At 40.7% G+C, this 19,557-nt stretch overlaps 1 protein-coding gene across 1 annotated transcript in view; it reads left to right on the top strand.

The window, feature by feature from the left end:
* Nucleotides 1-19,557, top strand: part of ST6GALNAC3 (ST6 N-acetylgalactosaminide alpha-2,6-sialyltransferase 3) — a 400,079-nt gene that overhangs the window by 86,513 nt on the left and 294,009 nt on the right. The window contains exon 2 of the mRNA XM_047085699.1: nt 11,965-12,159. Coding sequence (XP_046941655.1) covers nt 11,965-12,159 — 195 coding nt within the window. The remainder of the gene's footprint in view (nt 1-11,964; nt 12,160-19,557) is intronic.

Genomic DNA, 19,557 nt, shown 5'->3' with positions numbered 1-19,557 from the left:
TAACACTCTTACCTGTGGTCACGTTGGTCATAGACTAATCAAGGCCCTTGTTTCCAAGCTGTTACTTGTTTTGCGGTAGAGAGGTCAATATCCCAGGTCTAATTACTACCACCGCTGCCTGGAGCATTGTGTTGAAAGGATTCCGAAGTTGCTTCCTGACTCAAGGGGAGGGGGTGCTGTAGTTGATTAGCAGTGTCTGTCTGAGGAGAATGTGGGGGTCATGTGTTCTCTGAATTCGGTTGAATGATGAAGGTTGATTGGTAATCAAATAATTACCACATGATTTGAAGTATGCTTCAGAACAAAGTGCTCTAAAATCTTCCTGGAGGGTCAGGACCATTTCATAGGAGATGACACTTAGATTTGGTCTTGAAGAGTGATTAGCAGTTTTCCTAACAGAGAAAGGAAAGACGAAGATGTTCCACGAAGGCAGAAGAGCTGGTGCAGCTAATTTGAGGAGAAAAAAGAAAAAAAGGAAATTAATGATCGTTGATTGCCTCTTATGTGCTAGACACTAAGCTAGACCCTTTTATGTATTATCTCATTATTTAATTTTCAAAATGACTTTAAGATTTTACAGATGAGGAACGTGGACAAAGAAAATTAAGATGCTCAAAGTCATGGTGTAGGGTGAGATTTTAGTTATTGGGGCTCTCAGGGAACTTCAGTGGTAGCTACGTAGAGGGACAGTTTAGATGAGGAAGAGATGATTGGGGAGGGAGGATATCATTGGTTTAGATTTGGACTATTAAATTTGAGTTGCCTCTGGGACATCTTAATAGAGAAGGCTTGTATGCTGTTGGAAATAATGGTATTGACTGATCTGTTTATGATAAAAATATATATCAAAGACTCACTGATGACAGACCTTATACATGTATTTCTAGGCTTCTGCTTAACAGTGGAGATCTTTCTGCCTTTGCTATTCTAGCACAGGAGACCATAAGTAATAAACTAATATACTTTATGTTGCATGGGCGATTCAAATTACTGCCAATGAAATATGAAGCCCAGAATTGACGGGGAAACTGTTCTACTTTCAAATTCACCTGTTCTTGGCACAGTACAATTTATTATCACCAGGAGGCCTGTGCTCTGGCAAAACTCTACTTGTGTTCAGCAAAGACTTTTGAATATATATGTTCCTCTGCCAGGGTTCAACTTCGACCTACGAGAGGACAGTGTCTATTCCCGAGGGAGATGCTGGGAGGTGCCACAGTTGACATCTGTGTATGGATGGGTTATGACATGCATGTGTGTGCAGGGTCACCTAGCCATGTCAAGGAAAGAAGGCTTCCCAACTTCAAAAAGAAGGAAAAACACCCAAAAGGCATTTATGTTGGCAAATTCCAATGTCCCGGAGAACTCCCAGACTCTTTGTTATTCTTTCTTTGTGCACTGTGGTTATGGCTCCTTTAGAGTACAGGGTAAGGGATAGGCGTTTAAAATAATCCTGATCCCATTCCTGATTCTTTTTATTCTCTAGGATGATGATGATGATGATGATGATGATGACGACGACAATGATTTTGATACCACCATACTTCATTGATTTCAAAATGTTTTTTTTTTCTCATATCTAAGAGGGAGGTGTCTTTGTATACTCCATACCACCTTGCAGTCACTACCAGCCTGCAACAAAGCTAAATTCTCCCAGATAGGATTTGCGTTGTTTCAAACGGTCACCTGGGGATACTACCAACCTGAGACCACTTTAAATTGAATTATTTACTGAGATTTTTCTTGAGTCATACCAGTAGTGTGAAGCTGTATCAAAAACCTGCATGAGTACCTGCCTGTGGTTCGAATTCTCAGGGGAGACTATTTTCCCTTTCTCTTTTCTTGCTGTGCCTTTCTGAATGGCAGCTTTATTTCTGGAATATTCTAACTTTAAGGAAATCTCATTTTGGTGTCTTGGCTTTTTGCAGAGGTCTATTATTAGACTTCCCATCTTGCTTTTCTTTCTTACTATATTTAGAGTAACTGTGTATCTAACAATTGATGGTATCTTAGAGTTGATGAAATACTGTTAACAATAAATGCTAACATTTACTGAGCACTTTCCCTTTGCCAGGCAGTGCTTTTAGGGTTCTTCTTATGTAGTAAATCATTTAAACCATTAACAATCATAGGGGGCGCCTGGGTGGCTCAGTCAGTTGGGCGTCTGACTCTTGATTTCACCTCAGGTCATGATCCCAGGGTCCTGGGATTGAGCCCTGAGTTGGGCTCCGCAAAGAGTGTGGAGCCTGCTTAAGATTTTCTCTCTCGTAAGTTCATTAAAGGTTCTTCTGGGGTGCCTGGGTGGCTCGGTTCGTTAAGTGTCCTACTTCAGCTCAGGTCATGATTTCGCAGCTCGTGAGTTCGAGCCCTGCGTCGGTCTCTGTGCTGACAGCTCAGAGCCTGGAGCCTGCTTTGGATTCTGTGTCTCCATCTCTCTCTGCCCCTCCCCTGCTCACGCTCTGTCTCTCTCTCATGCTCTCAAAATATAAATAAACACTTAAAAAAATTAAAAAAAAAAGATTTTCTCTCTCTCTCCCTCTGTCTCTGTCCCCTGCTCACATGCTCTCTCTTAAAGACATGCTTTCTCTTAAAAACAAACAAAAACCTGTTAACAATCATACTGGGTAGGTACTATTATTTTTCCAATCTTAGGTGGGAAAACAGGCACAAAGAGGTTAAGAACAATGTGCCCAAGTTGACATATATTGACTCATTTAGTGTAACTTGACCACCTTGAGTCTACAGATAGGCTGCTGGTGAGAATCTGTTTCATCTTTGTGAAGTGCTTGCTGAGCACAAGTCTCTCCTCTCAGAAAATGTGTCATCGTCCTTATTACTACCACAGGTATCCTTTTGTTACCCACGTCTCATTCACTGATGTCGGATTCTAGCTTTAAGTGTTATCCAGAGACAAGAGTTGGTTTTCTTTAAAAAAGTGCATTCTTTAAGTCTTTTCATTATGTACCCTATAAAGGATGTTGCTTTAAGCAGGTTTGCTACCATTCAGATCTGCAAGCTTCCAAGCAATTCTCAGAATACTCCAGTTCTATCTCCTTCACTTTGTATTCCCCCATCCTAACACTTTCCCCCACCACCCCACCATACCCACGTCAGATCTACAAGCGAGGTGAATTAAGAGGAAAAAAGAAAAGAATACTTTGTGTAGAAAACATATTTCCCCTAATGATCCCAATTTGAAACTTTTCAGATAATTTACTGCTTAAATTTAGAAGAGGATAATTTTTTTTATTTTTTTTAATGTTTATTTATTTTTGAGAGAGAGAGAGTGCAGTGGGGGAGTGGACACAGAGAGAGGAAGACACAGAATCCAAAGCAGGCTCCAGGCTGTGAGCTGTCAGCACAGAACCTGACATGGGGCTCGAACTCACCAGCCACAGATCATGACCTGAGCCGAACTGACTGAGCCACCCAGACGCCCCAGGAGAGGATAATCTTTAATCCTCAATCTTTCCTTGTCTCCTTCATTCTTTTCATTCTTCCACACATATTGACTGAATATCTTCCAAATTCGAGAAGTTGTGCTTGAGGGTGCTCGAGATGTTTCTCAGATGTTGTTCACATTCTCAACGATTGATTGCAAACAAAACTAGAGGGGAAACTTTCCCTTCCCCCAGTCCCCCCCCCCCCGCCCCAACTCCTTCTTTCCTGTTTCCTCCATCTTCCTTCTCCATCCACTCCATCTCGACTCAGTCTCATCCATGACCTGGAAGCCAGGGAGGGATACAGGCTTTAAGGAGGAGACACCATTTGAGTGGAGTTATTTGTGAACTTGTAGAGATGAGGATGATAGATGGCAGTGGGGAGCAGTCTGGACAACGTCACAGGACCTGGGTAGCAAAGGAGCTTTAGAGAATGGTGAAATGCAAGCTTGAAACTGGGAGGCATGAAAAGACAGAGGGGCATGAGACTTCCAAGCACCCCCACTTCCCTCTCTACTTCACTGATTACAGGGAGAATCCTTTGGGGTGATGGGTCTGAAAGTGTTTGTAAATATATATGCTGTACAATGTTAATGTCCTGTAGATTCACAGAAAAAGAAAGGGTCCCTCCCCATCATCATTGTCTTTGTGGTTATCATTCTTGCCTTTATCGTGGTGCCTCTGGGAATGACCTCCTCCCTAATGGCACCAGGATCCCCAGAATTTATCCTTCTGTTTACTAAACACCTTGAAAGTAAGAATTGGATTCTAAGAGATGAACTCATCTCTGCAAGAATGAAATATGCCAAGCAAATGTTTGCAGAAACCAACAAAGGCCGGTGGGCCATAGGTGACTGAGAATAAAACAAAATCACTTGCCCTGGTTACCTAATCATCTTCATTGTCTCTGCTTATGTAGCACCTCCTTTCCCTCTACAGAATGCCAGGGGAATGGAGAGACAATAACAGTCAGACTAGGGGATATTGGTTCCCCTAAGTTCAAGAATTTAATGAAAAACAGAGGTAACTTCAGGGCCATCTACTCCAATCTCTGATGTTCTTATCATGAGAACCTGCCCTTTGGATTAAAATTCTCTGTGTCTATTGGCACAGCCACACTGAGAGACTTTGCTTTCCGGGCCCTTCATTCTACATACTCAATACCAATCTTCAGCTCTATCTTATGTTTCTGAAGAACTTTGATTCCTTTCTGCCATGTGAAAGGGCATGTGCTGAAGCAGTACGATAAAGATGAAAGGCAAAATGGGATAAACTGGTTTTATATAATTTTTCAAAATGAAACAAACTCAGTCAATGTAGCCACGATTGTATTCATTTGATATTTTAGCAGTTTGAAAATCAAATCAGGGCAGAAAACCTAAATCCCCTCTGCAAATAAAATAAGAAAAAAATGTGTAGGCACACAAAAACCTCATTGACGGTTTTCATTATGGTTTTAATATAGGTGTCAAAGTTCAGTGCGACCTCTTATCATGTCATCTGACAGACTTATAATGCTCAGGTTAACTTAAGCTTCTCTGTAGTGTTTACAACTATAGGGAGTCTCCTTTGGGGGAAAAAAAAACCTGAAGAAATTTTGGCCACTTACAATTTTTCCCTAGGATTAGCTTTTTGTACAGAATAACGTATGACAGTGGTGCCCACGAGAACTGTATTGCCTTGGTTTCCGTTTGTTGGATTTGTAATTCTTGCTGGATTCTACCTATGTCTGATGGTGACATGTTGCCATGGGTTCCAAATTCTTAAAGGAGGTCACCATACTGAAGGTTGTCTATTACTTAATTTTTTTTTTATGAAACCGTCAACATTATGCTGTTTAGCTGCATCTTCATTGAATAAACAAAAAATGGCAGAACTGTGGAGCTAAGAAAGGCATGTCTGTTTTACCATGTTAGTCCCTACAAACTACCTGTAATAGGGCTCCATACCATTGATTGACAAAGGGCACTGAATATTCTGTAGCCGGAGTAGAGGAATAATTGCTTTATTTTCCCTGAGTGCTAACCAACGGTACCCTGAAGTTGTCTTGTTAATACTGGGAATAAAGCCAGAATTAAATTTGCCCACAAATTACTGATTTTGAGGTAAATATAATTACCATGCTTCAGATCAGCCACTTAATTTTCCATATGAATTATTTTGTTTATTGACAAAATGTATTACAAAATCTACTTAGGGCTAGTGCCAGTTTTTAAAATTTCTGAACCACTCCTATGAGAGTATTCCCTTTGGTATGAGTAAAATGGACAACTTAGTTGACACACACACTAGAACACAGGCTTTGAGTTCAATGCCTGTGTGTATTATTTCCTTGCTCTGTGACCTTGGGCAAGTCACTCACCCTCTCTACATCTCTATTCCTTTGTGTGGAAAATGAGGGTTACACAAGTATTTCTCCAACTAATCGCACTCATTAAATATTATCTTCTATTAAGACGGTGATTGGAGCACCTGGGTGGCTCAGTCGATTAAATCCCTGATTCGATTTTGGCTCAGGTCGTCACCTCCCATTTTGTGAGTTTGAGCCCAGCATCTGGCTCTGGGCTGACAGGGTGGAGCCTGCTTGGGATTCTCTCTCTCCCTCTGTCTCTGCCCCTCCCCCACTCACACTCATGTGTGCATGCTGTCTCTCAAAATAATAAGTTTAAAAAAAAGATTATGATGATTGTTCATAATATACATTATATCTGGACTTTAATCCTAGTGCCCCTACTAGGAGAAGGACAGCCAGTTGCTAAAAGTATCCATTGCAGTTCTCATATTGAGAATTTAACGTCTGTTAGTGATATCTGATGATGTGGTGCATGTTGCTCTTGTCCTTGTCTTTCCAACAGGCTGTTTCCCACCTCCTCATTCATTGACCACACCATGTCCAGAGTGAACTCTCCAAAATCAAACCTGATCCTATCTCACACTTAGACCCCTTCTTTGGTTTCTGTGGTGTAAGTCCAGATTCCCTGGCATGATATACAAGACCTTCCACAATCAGATTCCTTTCTGCCTCTCTAGGTCCACTCCCTCCGCCCTCCTCAAAGCCTACTCTCAAAGTGTATTTCTTTTAGGTTATCACATTTTCTTCAACAGCTTTATGGATTCTGAAGTGCTGCTTATTCTCTCATGTTGACCTTGTTTGGCATTCCCTACTCTCCTAGATGTCCTCAATGATTTTATCACCAGCTGTGCTGCCTAAGTATGGACTCCACGAAATTAGGTCTGACCCTCTTGTTATCACCTCCCTTTCCTCACCCCCCTCCCAACAAATGGGTGATATTTTCTCCAGAGTTCACTATAGTTTAATAAGCAGGATCCAGTTTGTTGATTCAATAGATAAACAGAACAAATGAAGATTTTATCTGTATACTCTGAGCTTTGCTAATTCATCCTTGTACAAATGAGAAGCAGCTTTATTGTATTTTGGGAGAACCACATTTGGAGCTTGGCCAATGACACAAGGTAGAATTAATTTCATGACACAATTTCTATATGGTAGAAGAATTTGTATTTGATAAGGTCACAAATACGCAATGGGTAGGCATTCGTCAATGTGTGAGGTGTTTGAGTACTGATATAAATAACACAGTCAACCCAAATATTTGTTATTGGATAAATGACAGCATATGGACAAAAATATATACAGTTTTACCCTAGAAAACAACTACTTCAGTCATTAAATAATACTATTTAAATAGAAGAATATAGCTTTATACTATTGTTTATCATTTATGAAAAAGAAACAAAAGATCTAGCAACTGACTGTATTAAAAGATAAAGATTTTATCTTGAGGTTAAAGGCTAATTCTGTGGTAGAAAGAATAAAAACATACAAATGTTAATATAGCTTGCAAATTTGCTAGGTACAAATATTGGCAATTGTTTTCTCCCTAAATCATGAATTCTCTGTGGATTTTATTTTGAAATAGGTATTTCTGCTATAAGTCTGATAAATGATATTCCAACTCTAAAGAGCAAGCAACTAGAATGCCACATTTTTGATGCATATTTTTGCAGCACAGAGGGGATTAAATTCTAAATGTCTCAGCTGTTAAAGGCCCCTTCAGACTTGCCCAAAATGAGGAACAAAGAAGGAGAGAGCTTTCCCTAAAGCAATTCATCAGATCTATTTGGGCACAGTGACATTCTATCAGAGCTTGTGTGGTTAAGTTGCACTGAGTGGTTCAAGGGTGTGCAGCTGCTTGGAATATTTGAGGAAAAGATATCTCCAAGTTTTCTTCATGCATTCACATGGGCTGGCCAATTCTTACCAACTGGCTAACGGCCAAGAAGGCTCTGACAGTTAGTAGTTACATCATCATAATAACATCTCCCATTTTTGAGTGCTCCCTGTGTGCCAGAACTGTGCTCTGCATTTTGCACCTGTTGTGCCATTTAAAAGCTGATACTTCTTCCTTTTTTTTTTTTAAATAGGCTCCATGCCAAAGGCAGAGCTTGAACCCATGACTCTGAGATTGAAAGTCACATGTTCTACATTGAGCCAGCCAGATGCCCCTAACATTCATACTTCTTATCTTAAAGGAATGGCCTATTAAATGTAATGCCAGTTTTTGCAGTATGAAGAGTTTGTCAGAGTGAGTTTTACACATTATAAACTTGATGAGTACTTACTGTCGTTTTTTCTCACCTAGTTGCTGGCTGTTGGATCTAGGAGAGGCTCTGATTACTTCAGCAGGGCAGCAGTGATCACTTCCATACACAGACTGTTAGACCTAGAACACATATAAAAAAGTCTTCTCCTTGTCTGAGTGTTGATGGACTTGAAACAATTGCTAGAACAAGCCACTGATGGAATAAACTTAAGTTACTGGAAACAAGGCAATGTGGATGGCAATTTCAAATAAGATGTGAAGAATATTTAGAATTATAAAGCATAGCACTTTTATGCATTTATCCTTTCATTGTCCTAATGTTAAGATGGATGGGGCAGATAATTGCATCTGACTGAGTGTATCTGGCTTACTATATTTTGTGTTATGGTTTGCACCCTGTCTGCTTCCCTACCATCATCTTCCCCCACGTACAGTCTGTGTGTTCTTTTTACCAAGAGATTTGCAAATTTCTGACCAATTTAAGGCCTTAGTCTATGCTGTTCCCTCTGCTGGAATGCCCTTCCCATCTCCACTTGTCTAACTCCTCCTCATTCTTCAGGACTCCATTTGAATACTGCCTCCCCAAACAAGCATTCCCTGAATTGTCCCACCCACAACCCTTCCCACTTCCTCTGGGCTGGCGCAGTGCCCTGTGTGTACCTCCACTACCTCATTTGATAGGTGACATTACACATTTCTGTTTACTTGCCAGCTGCTCTAAGGTGTATCTCTCTGGAAGCTTGAAGCATGGTCTGTCTTTTATGGTTTTATTTCTCCTTTTCAGCACCTCACCAAATCTACACAGAATATGGGCCCAATGAGTGCATGTGACTTGAAGGAATAAATACATTCATATATATCATACACATTTGTATTTTGTTACTTCCCCAACTCCCCATCCCTCCCCTACCCCCCACCACACACACACATTCTCACTGCCTTCTGGTGTGGTAGACTTTAAAAAGCCTCATCCACGGTTTTTATTGTAATTGCTAGAGCTCAAGGTCACGATTTGGCAGGAATGACTGCTAGAAGGATGCACATCAATGCTGTGTCCTGCTGTCCTTGCTGTCTGGAGTACAGGATGTGTTTGAAATTATACCTTTTCTAGTGAAATTTCAGGGTGGTTTTATATCAGCACTATGAGAATGCTTTCATGTTAAATAAGAATGTTGAAACAGAAAGGAAGGCAAAGAATCAGGTCCAGGCAAAGCCTGAGCTATGAAAGGAACACCTCTCTGCCCACCGCAGAATATGATTCCAGGTCAAGCACAGAGGAGTCTGTCTGGCTTCCACTCTCCATTTGCTCCCCTTATCCTCTCTGTGCTCATTACTTGGTTCCCTTTGGTGAAACATGGGAGGCAGACAGGGATTACTAGGGAGCAGGCTTTTACAACTGTGATCTCGTTCCATTTTGAAGTTGCTCTCAAAATGGTTGATTTATTTTCCTCTCATGTATGCATTATGTATGTGTGGCTATGCGAGATCTGTGAATTCAGAAAGGCCCTCTGTACCTTTGTCCCCAAACCCCCATCCATGCAATGTAGTGCAGCAACCAGTAGAACCAGAGAGCCACGCAGGGCTTTGGAATAGACAAAGACACAAATCCCATCTGGGTCTCCTTCAAAGAAAACTGCTGTTTTGCAACAAGCTACCGGATGGCGATAAAAAAGGTTCTTACCTGTTTACTTAATGGGTGACTGGCCCCTTTGCTTTTATTTAGCCATCTGTTCTGGTCTATGTCCCTTTAAACTTGTAAGATCCATCACCTCATTTAAGCTGTTACCTTGACACATTGCAATGTTGTGGACATAATGATTCCACAGAGGAGCAAATTAAAACAGTTTTTCATGATTAGAAGGTTAAATGAGGTAAGGCTGTGGTAGTTAGTGGTGAGATAAGGGGTTTTGAGGAGGCAGAACTCAAGGGACTTGCAGGTGATTGGAAAATTAGGCTGGCTAGACAGAAGGACGGGGCTTTTACAAATTACGGAGCTGAGCAAGAGCTAAGACTTCCTTTGGGGTCTCTGACTTCTGGGGGCTTTAGTCTCCTGTCCTTGCAGAGACTGTGATCATGGCCAGGGAGGAACAGGGGCGGCTTTGGGTTTCTTTTCTACTTTGGGACATTCTGTGAAGAGCAAAACGAAGTTTATTCACTAAGAAGTGATAAGCTGGAAACACGACAACATACATCAGGTCATTCCTGGATAGCTATTTGGCTTCCCTTAAGTTTGAAGAAGAATTGAGGGCCAATCCCAGCTTTGTGGAGGAATCTCTGATTGTGTCTTCACCCTGGACTTCAAGGCATGGCTGTTCCTGACATCTGCCCTCTGCCCTGCTCTTTCTTCTTGCTCTAGACCTGACCCTCCACCTGACTCCTGGATGGCTCCATTCAGGTGACCCACCATCTGGATAAAAACTAGGACTTAGGAAGCCCAGGGTTTTTAAATCATTTCGTACCCTTCTAAATCATTTCTTACTCTGACCACTCTGGTTTCTCCTAATATGACCAGTATTCTTGTAGTAACCTGGACTCAAAATTCTCCATCTCACCTCTATCCAATCAGGAGCCATGTTCTCTGCTTACCACCTACGTTGAGTTTCTCATATTTTTTCTACCTTTGTACTCCCCTTGCCACTGCTCTAGTTTCCATCCCTCATTACTTTTGTCCTAGCCAGTCAGAATAGCCTCCTAACTCATTGCTGTCTGTCTTTAGTTCCTCCCTGCTTCAAAACATTTTAAACAGTGACATTTGATTATAACTTATAACAGTTATAATTATAATTATAATTAAACAAGCAACAAACAAAACCTCCTTTGGTTTTCTATCACCTACCACCCTCGATAGACTTCTCAGCTTGGTGTTGTAGGCAGTCCCTAAAGTTATCATTTGTTGTTTCCAGCCTTTTCTCATCCTCTGTGCCCCAGGAAGACAAAGTTCTGTGTAGCTATGAATCACCCCATGTTTTCTTGCCTCCTTGCTGTCTTCCCTCTACCTAGAAAGCTTCACTCACATATCTCTACTGATTAAAATTCATGCATTTTATCCAGCTCAATCTCAAATACATCTCTGCTTTCCCCACCCCAGTCAGATGCATTTGCTCTCGTTCTTGTTCCATGGCAACCCATTAAGGGGGATGTTCTTAAGCTGCTTCGCATGGATTTTTTTCCTACTTTTATTGTTAGCTTTTTGAGTCTTAACTTTTGCATAGCCTTTCACAGCACAGGCAGCTTCCTGCCTGTAGCGGGTGCGAGATATAGAAATAAAGTAATTGCTGATAATTTGTCTACAAGGATGGGAAAAATCCATTTATTCATTCACTCAAATGTTTCGTGGGTGCCTACAATATGTAAGGCAGTGTGTTATGGACCTGGGATCCAGAGATCAGTATGACAGTATATTCTGGTTCTCTAGGAACTCGCAATTAGATGGAGGAAAAGTCATATAAATAATTATGCAGTGAAAACTGTGCAACCATAGACGTGCCTTCAAGGTATGGGAGTGCAGGACTCTGTTAGGTTAGACAGGTTGGGGTAAAGGGATGGTGGTGGGAGGGGATGCAGCAGTTAGGAAGGGTTTCCTACAGTTGGGAATGTCTGATTTGTGTTTCGAAAATTGAATAGAAGTTGTCGAGGAATGTGGGGAAGTAAGGAAGGGTAGGAATGGAATGGAAAGATAATCTAAGAAGGCTTCTCTGCTTGTTCTCAGAGGCTGGCTAAAGCAAACTGGTCACCAAATGATTAAATTCTGTCTCCAAATGAAATCTCCTAAATGACACAGTCCTTTTATCCCTTTGAAAGAAAAAGAGAGGGAGATAAAGGAATCTCCCTCTGTGACTACTTTTGGTTGATAATCATTCATTCATTCATTCATTCTTCTTCTTTTTAATGTCTTGTAGAGAAAGTCTATGATTGCAGTGAGCTTCATAGCAGCGTTCCTCTTCCTGCTGGTTGTGCGCCTTGTAAATGAAGTGAATTTCCCACTGCTGCTAAACTGCTTTGGACAGCCTGGCACAAAATGGATACCATTCTCCTACACATATAGGCGGCCCCTTCGAACTCACTATGGATACATAAATGTGAGAACACAAGAGGTAAGACCTCAGAGGGTTTCCTAGGATTTGTGGATATCCATGGTAACAGTTTTTCTTTAGGAGCAAGATGGTTTCCAATCACTGAACTTACTCCCTCTGCCTCTCCAAGCTTCTTTGGGTCCCTGACATCTTCTGTTTTCTCATTCTTAGACATTGTGACATACACATGTCTAATGTCTGCTGCCCCTCCTACATCAAATCTTCTGATTGTCTAGCTTCATGTGGAGTTGAGGAGGCAATTACTTGTTTTCCTGGTGTTTTAACATCCATCTCTTTCTATTGCAAAACTCTGGTCAGCAATTACCAGCTGGAGAACTGGCTGGCTTTATTTCCTGGAGGTCAACTTGTTGGGGACAGCTCTTTGTAGAACGGCAGAGAAGCATTTATATTCTTTAAAACTCTGTAATCCTTAGACCTGGAGCTAGAAAGGCCAAGCTGATTTTAAAATTCTCCGTGGTTGCCGAGATAATGGGATTTAAAGAGTTGCCAAATTTAAAGGGGTTAACATCATTTAAATCCTGTAATCACTGAACCTCTAAATCTTTGTAGCCAGTCGGTAGCACAGGAGAGGATGGAGGTATATGGACAACTAGAAAGTATGCTACACTTTTCTAGTAGCACTTTTGCAAGCCAAGATTTGCATTTTAGAGCAAAGTAAATAATTTGCATTTTAGAGCGAAGTAAAGAACCTCCCAAAATGTGTGAAGTGTATAGAAGTGGTTAATGACATTGTTTTTACTATTTGTTTCTATGGAGTGCGGTAAATGTGAGGTTACTATTCCTAGATGCAGAATCCAAGCCTGTTTGATTGTTGGTGACAAGGGTATAAGTCATCAGTATGTCTGTGTCACTGGGGAGAGTTTTAGATCAGATCCCATCGACAGGTCATTTTGTAAAAATACTAGAGAGGAGGGGCTCCTGGGTGGCTCTGTGGGTTAAGCGTTCAACTTCGGCCCAGGTCATGATCTCGCAGTTCTTGGGTTTGTGCCCCGCGTCGGGCTCTGTGCTGACAGCTCAGAGCCTGGAGCCTGCTTTGTATTCTGTGTCTCCTTCTCTCTCTGTTCCTCCCCTGCTCATGCTCTGTCTCTCTCTCTCTCTCTCTCAAAAATAAATAAAGGTTAAAAAAAATTTTTAAAAAATACTAGAGAGGAAACTTAGGTGTAGAATGCTGCTACTGTCCTGAGAGTTATTCTTAGCATCCGGGGAGGGACACTGAATGCTGGCTTGGTCTGTCGTCTTGTGTAGGCAATATCATACCTGAGTCACTGCTTCTGGCTAATTTGATTCTTTGAAAATTGTTTCTGTATCTGCAGGGTTTACAGGCTTTTTATTAGACCTTGATAGTAAAAAGAAAAAGGCACCATTAATAACATATAAATTCTTAGGAGTTTTGCTTGATGTTTAACCTTTAATTGGTTTTAAATCAATTTTTTTTTCAACGTTTTTATTTATTTTTGGGACAGAGAGAGACAGAGCATGAACGGGGGAGGGGCAGAGAGAGAAGGAGACACAGAATCGGAAACAGGCTCCAGGCTCCGAGCCATCCACCCAGAGCCTGACGCGGGGCTCGAACTCACAGACTGCGAGATCGTGACCTGGCTGAAGTCGGACGCTTAACCGACTGCACCACCCAGGCGCCCCTTAAATCAATTTTTTAAAAAGTGTCCATTGCTTGAATTTGTTGAGTGTCCTAATAAATCGATTACCTATATAAAAATGTATCTCTTAGAGAATAGTTTGTGTCACTCTTGTCTTTTGGTACTTTCAATTTTGGCTGTCATTGAATATTCTATAACTACTAGATTGTGTTGGTCATTTCACAGGTGCCTATCACAGGTAGAAAATGAAACATGTGAAAAAAGTGTCTTATGAATTACTCTTGTGAGGGAAATCCCACCAAATGTTAAAGACCCTTTCATTTATCCAAATATTAATGGATTCGGGGCACCTGCGTGGCTCAGTTTAGCATCCAACTTTTGATTTTAGCTGGGGTCGTGATCTCAAGGTTGTAAGATTGAACCCCATGTCGAGCTCCACCTGAGCATGGATCCTTCTGTCTCCCGGGGCGCCTGGGTGGTTCAGTCAGTTGAGCATCTGACTTCAGCTCAGGTCATGATCTCACAGTCTGTGGGTTCAAGCCCCACGTCAGGCTCTGTGCTGACAGCTCAGAGCCTGGAGCCTGCTTCAGATTCTGGCTCCCTCTCTCTCTGCCCCTCCCCCCGCCCATGCTCTGTCTCTCTGTCTCTCTCTCTCTGTCAAAATAAATAAACATTAAAAAAAAAATTAAAAAAAGAAAAAGATTCTCTCTCTCCCTCTCTCTCTCTCTGTCCCTTCCCTGCTCCTGCACGGGCATGTGCACACACTCTTTCTCTTAATAAATAAGTAAAAAAAAAAAATAAATTATATATATATATACAGATATATATATATATATAGATATAGATATAGATAGATAGATAGATAGATAGATAGATAGATAGATAGATAGATATAAACAGATATATATTATATATATTGGATTTTGGACTGTTACTGGAAAACTGACCTGAGGATGCAGTTATTTAATTAACCACATCAACCAGGCTACCCTTTGAAATTCTGTTGGTATAGTTTTTATTTTTTTAATTTATTTTATTTTATTTATTTAGTTTTGAGAGACAGAGGAGGGCAAAGGGAAATCTTAAGCAACCTCCACACCCAGCACAGAGCCACACGCGGGGCTCGATCTCATGACCGTGAAATCATGATTGAGCCAAAATCAAGAGTCAACACTTAACCAACCGAGCCACCCAGGCACCCCTGTTGGTATTAGTTTTTTAATATAATGACTTTACTAAAGGATATTCATCATTTATTTTGCTCCTGCAGAGGTTCTATCTTGGGAGGAAGCATAGTTACTGGAAAGAGTTTTTAAGCCGTGGAGGGTTTACATGCCAGTTCTGACATGCAGAAAGTAAGCATGACAACATCAACTAGCTAAGTTATTATAAATGCCAGATTGGTAAAAAAATTAAGAATCTGACAATAGCAGATGTTGGTGAGGTATAGAACAACAGGAATTCTTATGTACTGCTAGGGGCAATATAAATTGGAACAGCCACTTTGGGAAAAAGTTTCCTGTTCTTGAGTAAAGTTGAAGATCTGCACACACCTTGCCCCAGTGTTTCCAGTCATTGATGTACTCAGGGGAGACGCTCATGAGCATAGGCACCAGGAGGCATGGACCACGTGTGGGGCAGCATTATTCATGACAGCTAGAACCTGGTAGCAACCGAAATGTCTCTCTGTAGGACAATGGCTTAAAATCGCTCTGCATACCCTGGAATACCACACAGCAACAGCAATGATGGAACTGCAGCTACGTGTGACACTAGGGGTGAATCTTGCACAAGCAATTTTGAGCAAAAATGCAAGAATAATAGAATACAGAGTGTGATTCCATTTATAGATCACAAGAAAAGGCAAAACTAAATGATGATGCTTAGGGACATATATAGGAGATAAAACTACAAAGGAAAAAAAAAGGTAAGGAGATTATCATTGTGGAAATGAGAAGAGCAGTTACCTCTGAGAGAGACGGACAGTTTGTGATCAGTGTGGGTTGCTGGGATGTTTACAGTATCCTGTCTTTCGATCCAGTTGGAAGTTATGTGGGTGTTCACATTATAATTATTTATTAAGTATGTGTTCATGTTGTTTCATTTTTATGCATTTCTATTTCATATTAAAAATTAAAAATATATTCTGAGCCCAGGTAGGATATTTATTGACCAAGAATCACACAGAGCACCTCACCTAATGTACAGCAAGAAGTAACTGAAAAGAAGCATTAGGGCATTAAACTATCTAAAACAAGAAATATTTGAAATAGGCAATTTCATCTTACGTAAAGACAAACAGATAATATGGGTAACTTACGTGCATGATAGACAGAGAAGTTCCATATTGTAACATGAGAGCAGGTGATGAACAAAAAATTTTGCATGGATGTTGAAATATAATATAATAACATCCAAAGAGAATGACAGATTTTCCTCCAAAGTCAAACAATTTTAGGCTACATTGGGAGGAAAACAAAATTTTGTGGTTCCCTACCTCCTTTTTCATGATTTCATCTTTCCTTCTCACAATTCCACCCCACCCTCACCCCCATGTCTGGGCTTCAGTCTTACTCCCCGATGCTCTGTATTCTGGTCCTCACCAAATAATGATTTCAGATGCAATCCTTCCCAGAGATGGTTGCATTTAAATAAGGCTTGCATTACATAAAGGAAGAAAAAGTCTTCAAGAACCAAAGTAACATAGCTTAAATGGTGGGTGGTACACTTGATGTTACTGTGCAAACAGCTTCAATAGTGACCCTCAAACCTTGCTTCAAAGGTAGCTACATACTCCTATGTTCCTGATCACTCTACTTTAATCTGGAGGAGGGTCAATAGCCATGGCTTAGCTAAGTAAGTCGTCACCAAGATGATGTGTTTATTTTTAATATCTTGGTCCTTGAGGTTTTCTCAGAAGAAAGTACAAGCTTTCTAGAAGCCACCAGACTTCCAAGAATTTTTAAACATGTAGACATGCCAGCAATAATTTCCAGACCTAGAACATCTGCAAACATGATTATTGTTAATGATGGCTTTATTGGCTGATGCTTTAGCTGGACCAGACATCGCTACCATTAAACAAAAGTTTTATGAGTGAAAATGTTTACAAGAAAGAATATCTCTCCAATACTGTCTAAAACAATGAGGGGGTGGGATGGCAGAATTTGAAGATTTAGTGGACATTGGGGAGAGCGGGATTACTTGGGAGCAAAATCTGATTCTTTGGTTATGTTTAAAATAAGATGAACTCTGGTCCCTTTGGCTTGGCACAAGTAGAAGTATAGGCAGTCTTAGAAATCTGTGACAGCCTGTCCTGAAGGCCTCACAGAGAATAAATTATACTCTTTTCAAGCTTGGATTAATGTTATCAATTCACCTAGTTCTTAAATGACCTATTCTCAAGGGAAGTACAAGAGGTAAAAGTACAAGGAATACAGGAAAGATAACCTGGTGGACTTGCTTATATTTTATTTTTATTTCTTTTTAAGGTTATTTATTTATTTTGAGAGAGCATGTGTGCAAGCGAGGGAGGGGCTTGCAGGGAGTGAGGGAGAGAGAGAATCCCAAGCAGGCTCTGCAGTGGTAGCACAGAGCCCCATGTAGGGCTCGATCCCTCGAACCCATGAACCATGAGATCATGACAGGAGCTAAAATCAAGAGTTGTACGCTCAACAGACTGAGCTCCCCAGGTGCCCACTTGTTAAATTGTTGGAGTATTTTTTTCCTGATCTAGACCCATAAGAAAGCAAGTTTTGAAAACTATGAAGACTATTCTAGTGAAGTTAAATTGAAAGAATTAAAATACCCTTCCTAGCAAAACAATGACAGTCTAAATAATGCAGTTGGTGATTGCCTCCCCACCACCTTCGTTGTCCCCTGGCCCTTCTCTTTCTTACCCAGTACAGGCTGCAGTTCTTATCTTTGGGGGAGGGGAAGTCTTGAGAAGCAGGGAAGTAAAATGAGTTACAACAAACAGGGTGAGTGCTGAAATTCTGAAAGTCCTTGCTGGCTGCAGAACCCAGAATTCCTCATCAATACTTACGTGTGATCTGACAGTAACCATGAGGAAGTGCCAAACTGAAGTTTGGACCCAGGGAGATTTAAGTGTCGTAGTAGGCCCTACACTCCCCCTGCGTCCACCTCACTTTAATTCCTGCCCCACTAGCTGCTCAGATTTGCCCTTCCACGTCATTTACTGTGTTAGTAAAGCAACTCTGCATTTTAATAAGACTGACTTTGGGGGACCCCACCTACAGCATTATGGCAGAGTTATTGTATTATTATTTGACCTTGGACATGGTTAGAAAGCATATGATACCCAGTGTTTCCAAAAAATCCCTATCTATGCTTGGCAATAACCTATGAACTCTGCTTTCTCCTTGATGCAAATGTTAATGATTTGTTTTAAATTAATTAGTTGTGGCAGATAGAGAAGGTATAAAAGCCTAAGGTACCACAGGGTTTGCTTCAAGGCAGCTATTGTTTCTCCCTGTTTGAAATCATGGCAGATTTTGAGGGAAGAGAAAGGAAATGAACTTCAAGCTAGATTCTGTTTAGTTTCTAGACCATGGATTTAGTCATTGTGTTGCCTTTTTTGTTGGGTGAGCTGGTGTGAAGACATTGCTCAGAGCAAGCAACCTGCAACTTATTTGCATTAACTACTAGATAAGAGAATCAAGTTCTAGCAATCAATAGGATGCCCGGCCAGATCTTCCTGGTGATTGGTGGGGGTGACAGATGTCTCCCTCACGTCTGATAAGAGAATATAGCATGCTAGAGCTGCAGAGGATTTCTGGTATTTGTGGTAGAGTGCTCTTTCAGGTACCTAAAGATGTGCTAAGTGGAGAGAAACAGGATTTCTGGAACATAGCGATCAAGTTGTAGGGCTGCATATTGATTTGCTTAACAATTTAATGAGGCCGAAATATGCCTCTTTTAAAAATGAGAACATTTTAAAGCCTCAAGTAGACTAAATAAGAATACTTAGGATCAGTTGCTGTGACAGACAGGCCGCACTAGCCTAATTAAAGATGTGCATAACATATTGATGTTGCAATAGAATTTCCTGAATTGTGGTTATAGCAACAATTAAGGCACATAGCTGACTTTCTTGGCAATAAAAGCACACACTCCACAAATTCAAATAAATGTACACATGTAACTAAAGCTGACATGAATAGGCTTTCTATATTTGGGAATATAGGCTTTGGATTTTACATAAGTATATTGAGAGCAATTATATGCAAATGAATGTTCCAAAAGTTTAAATCTGATGAATTTAATTGTTAATTAAATTCTGAATATTCACATTTGTGTAATCATAAAGCAAAAGAAATTTCAACTATCAAATTGTTATAGAAAAGGAAACAACTAAATTAACATACCATAAAGATTACTTATTTGGCATGTGCATATTGGATTCATCATTTTTAAGATAATTTATCTTTTTCCTAAGTATGAGGGCATATGTATATTGAGTGGAGAAGAGATTCTGTTTCTCAGTCCAGTTGTGAAATAGCAATTCCCAAACAATGTCTGCATCTCAAGGCCACCTATACTCCAGTGCTGAATGGGAGGGACAGACATAACTGTGCTCTTGGTTTAGGAGAAGGATTTGGATGGGCTGGAGAGAGGAAAGAAAGCAGAGTTGGGGAGAAGAGCAAGATTCAAAGTTCTGAATAGACACTGTCCATTTTCCTTCAGGTCTTACCACTCCCATTTGGCCAAGTGTACTACACCAAAAGTCAAGGTAAATTCCTAAGGTCTGTGTGGATCATCACCTCTACCTCACACTCCA

This window comes from Lynx rufus, unplaced genomic scaffold (genome assembly GCF_022079265.1).
Source record: "Lynx rufus isolate CCGP_SWC_20201006 ecotype Redwood Valley unplaced genomic scaffold, mLynRuf1.p SCAF_2, whole genome shotgun sequence".
Taxonomy (NCBI): Eukaryota; Metazoa; Chordata; class Mammalia; order Carnivora; family Felidae; genus Lynx; species Lynx rufus.
Note: the sequence above shows the minus strand (reverse complement) of the source record. Positions and strands in the feature narration are given on the sequence as shown.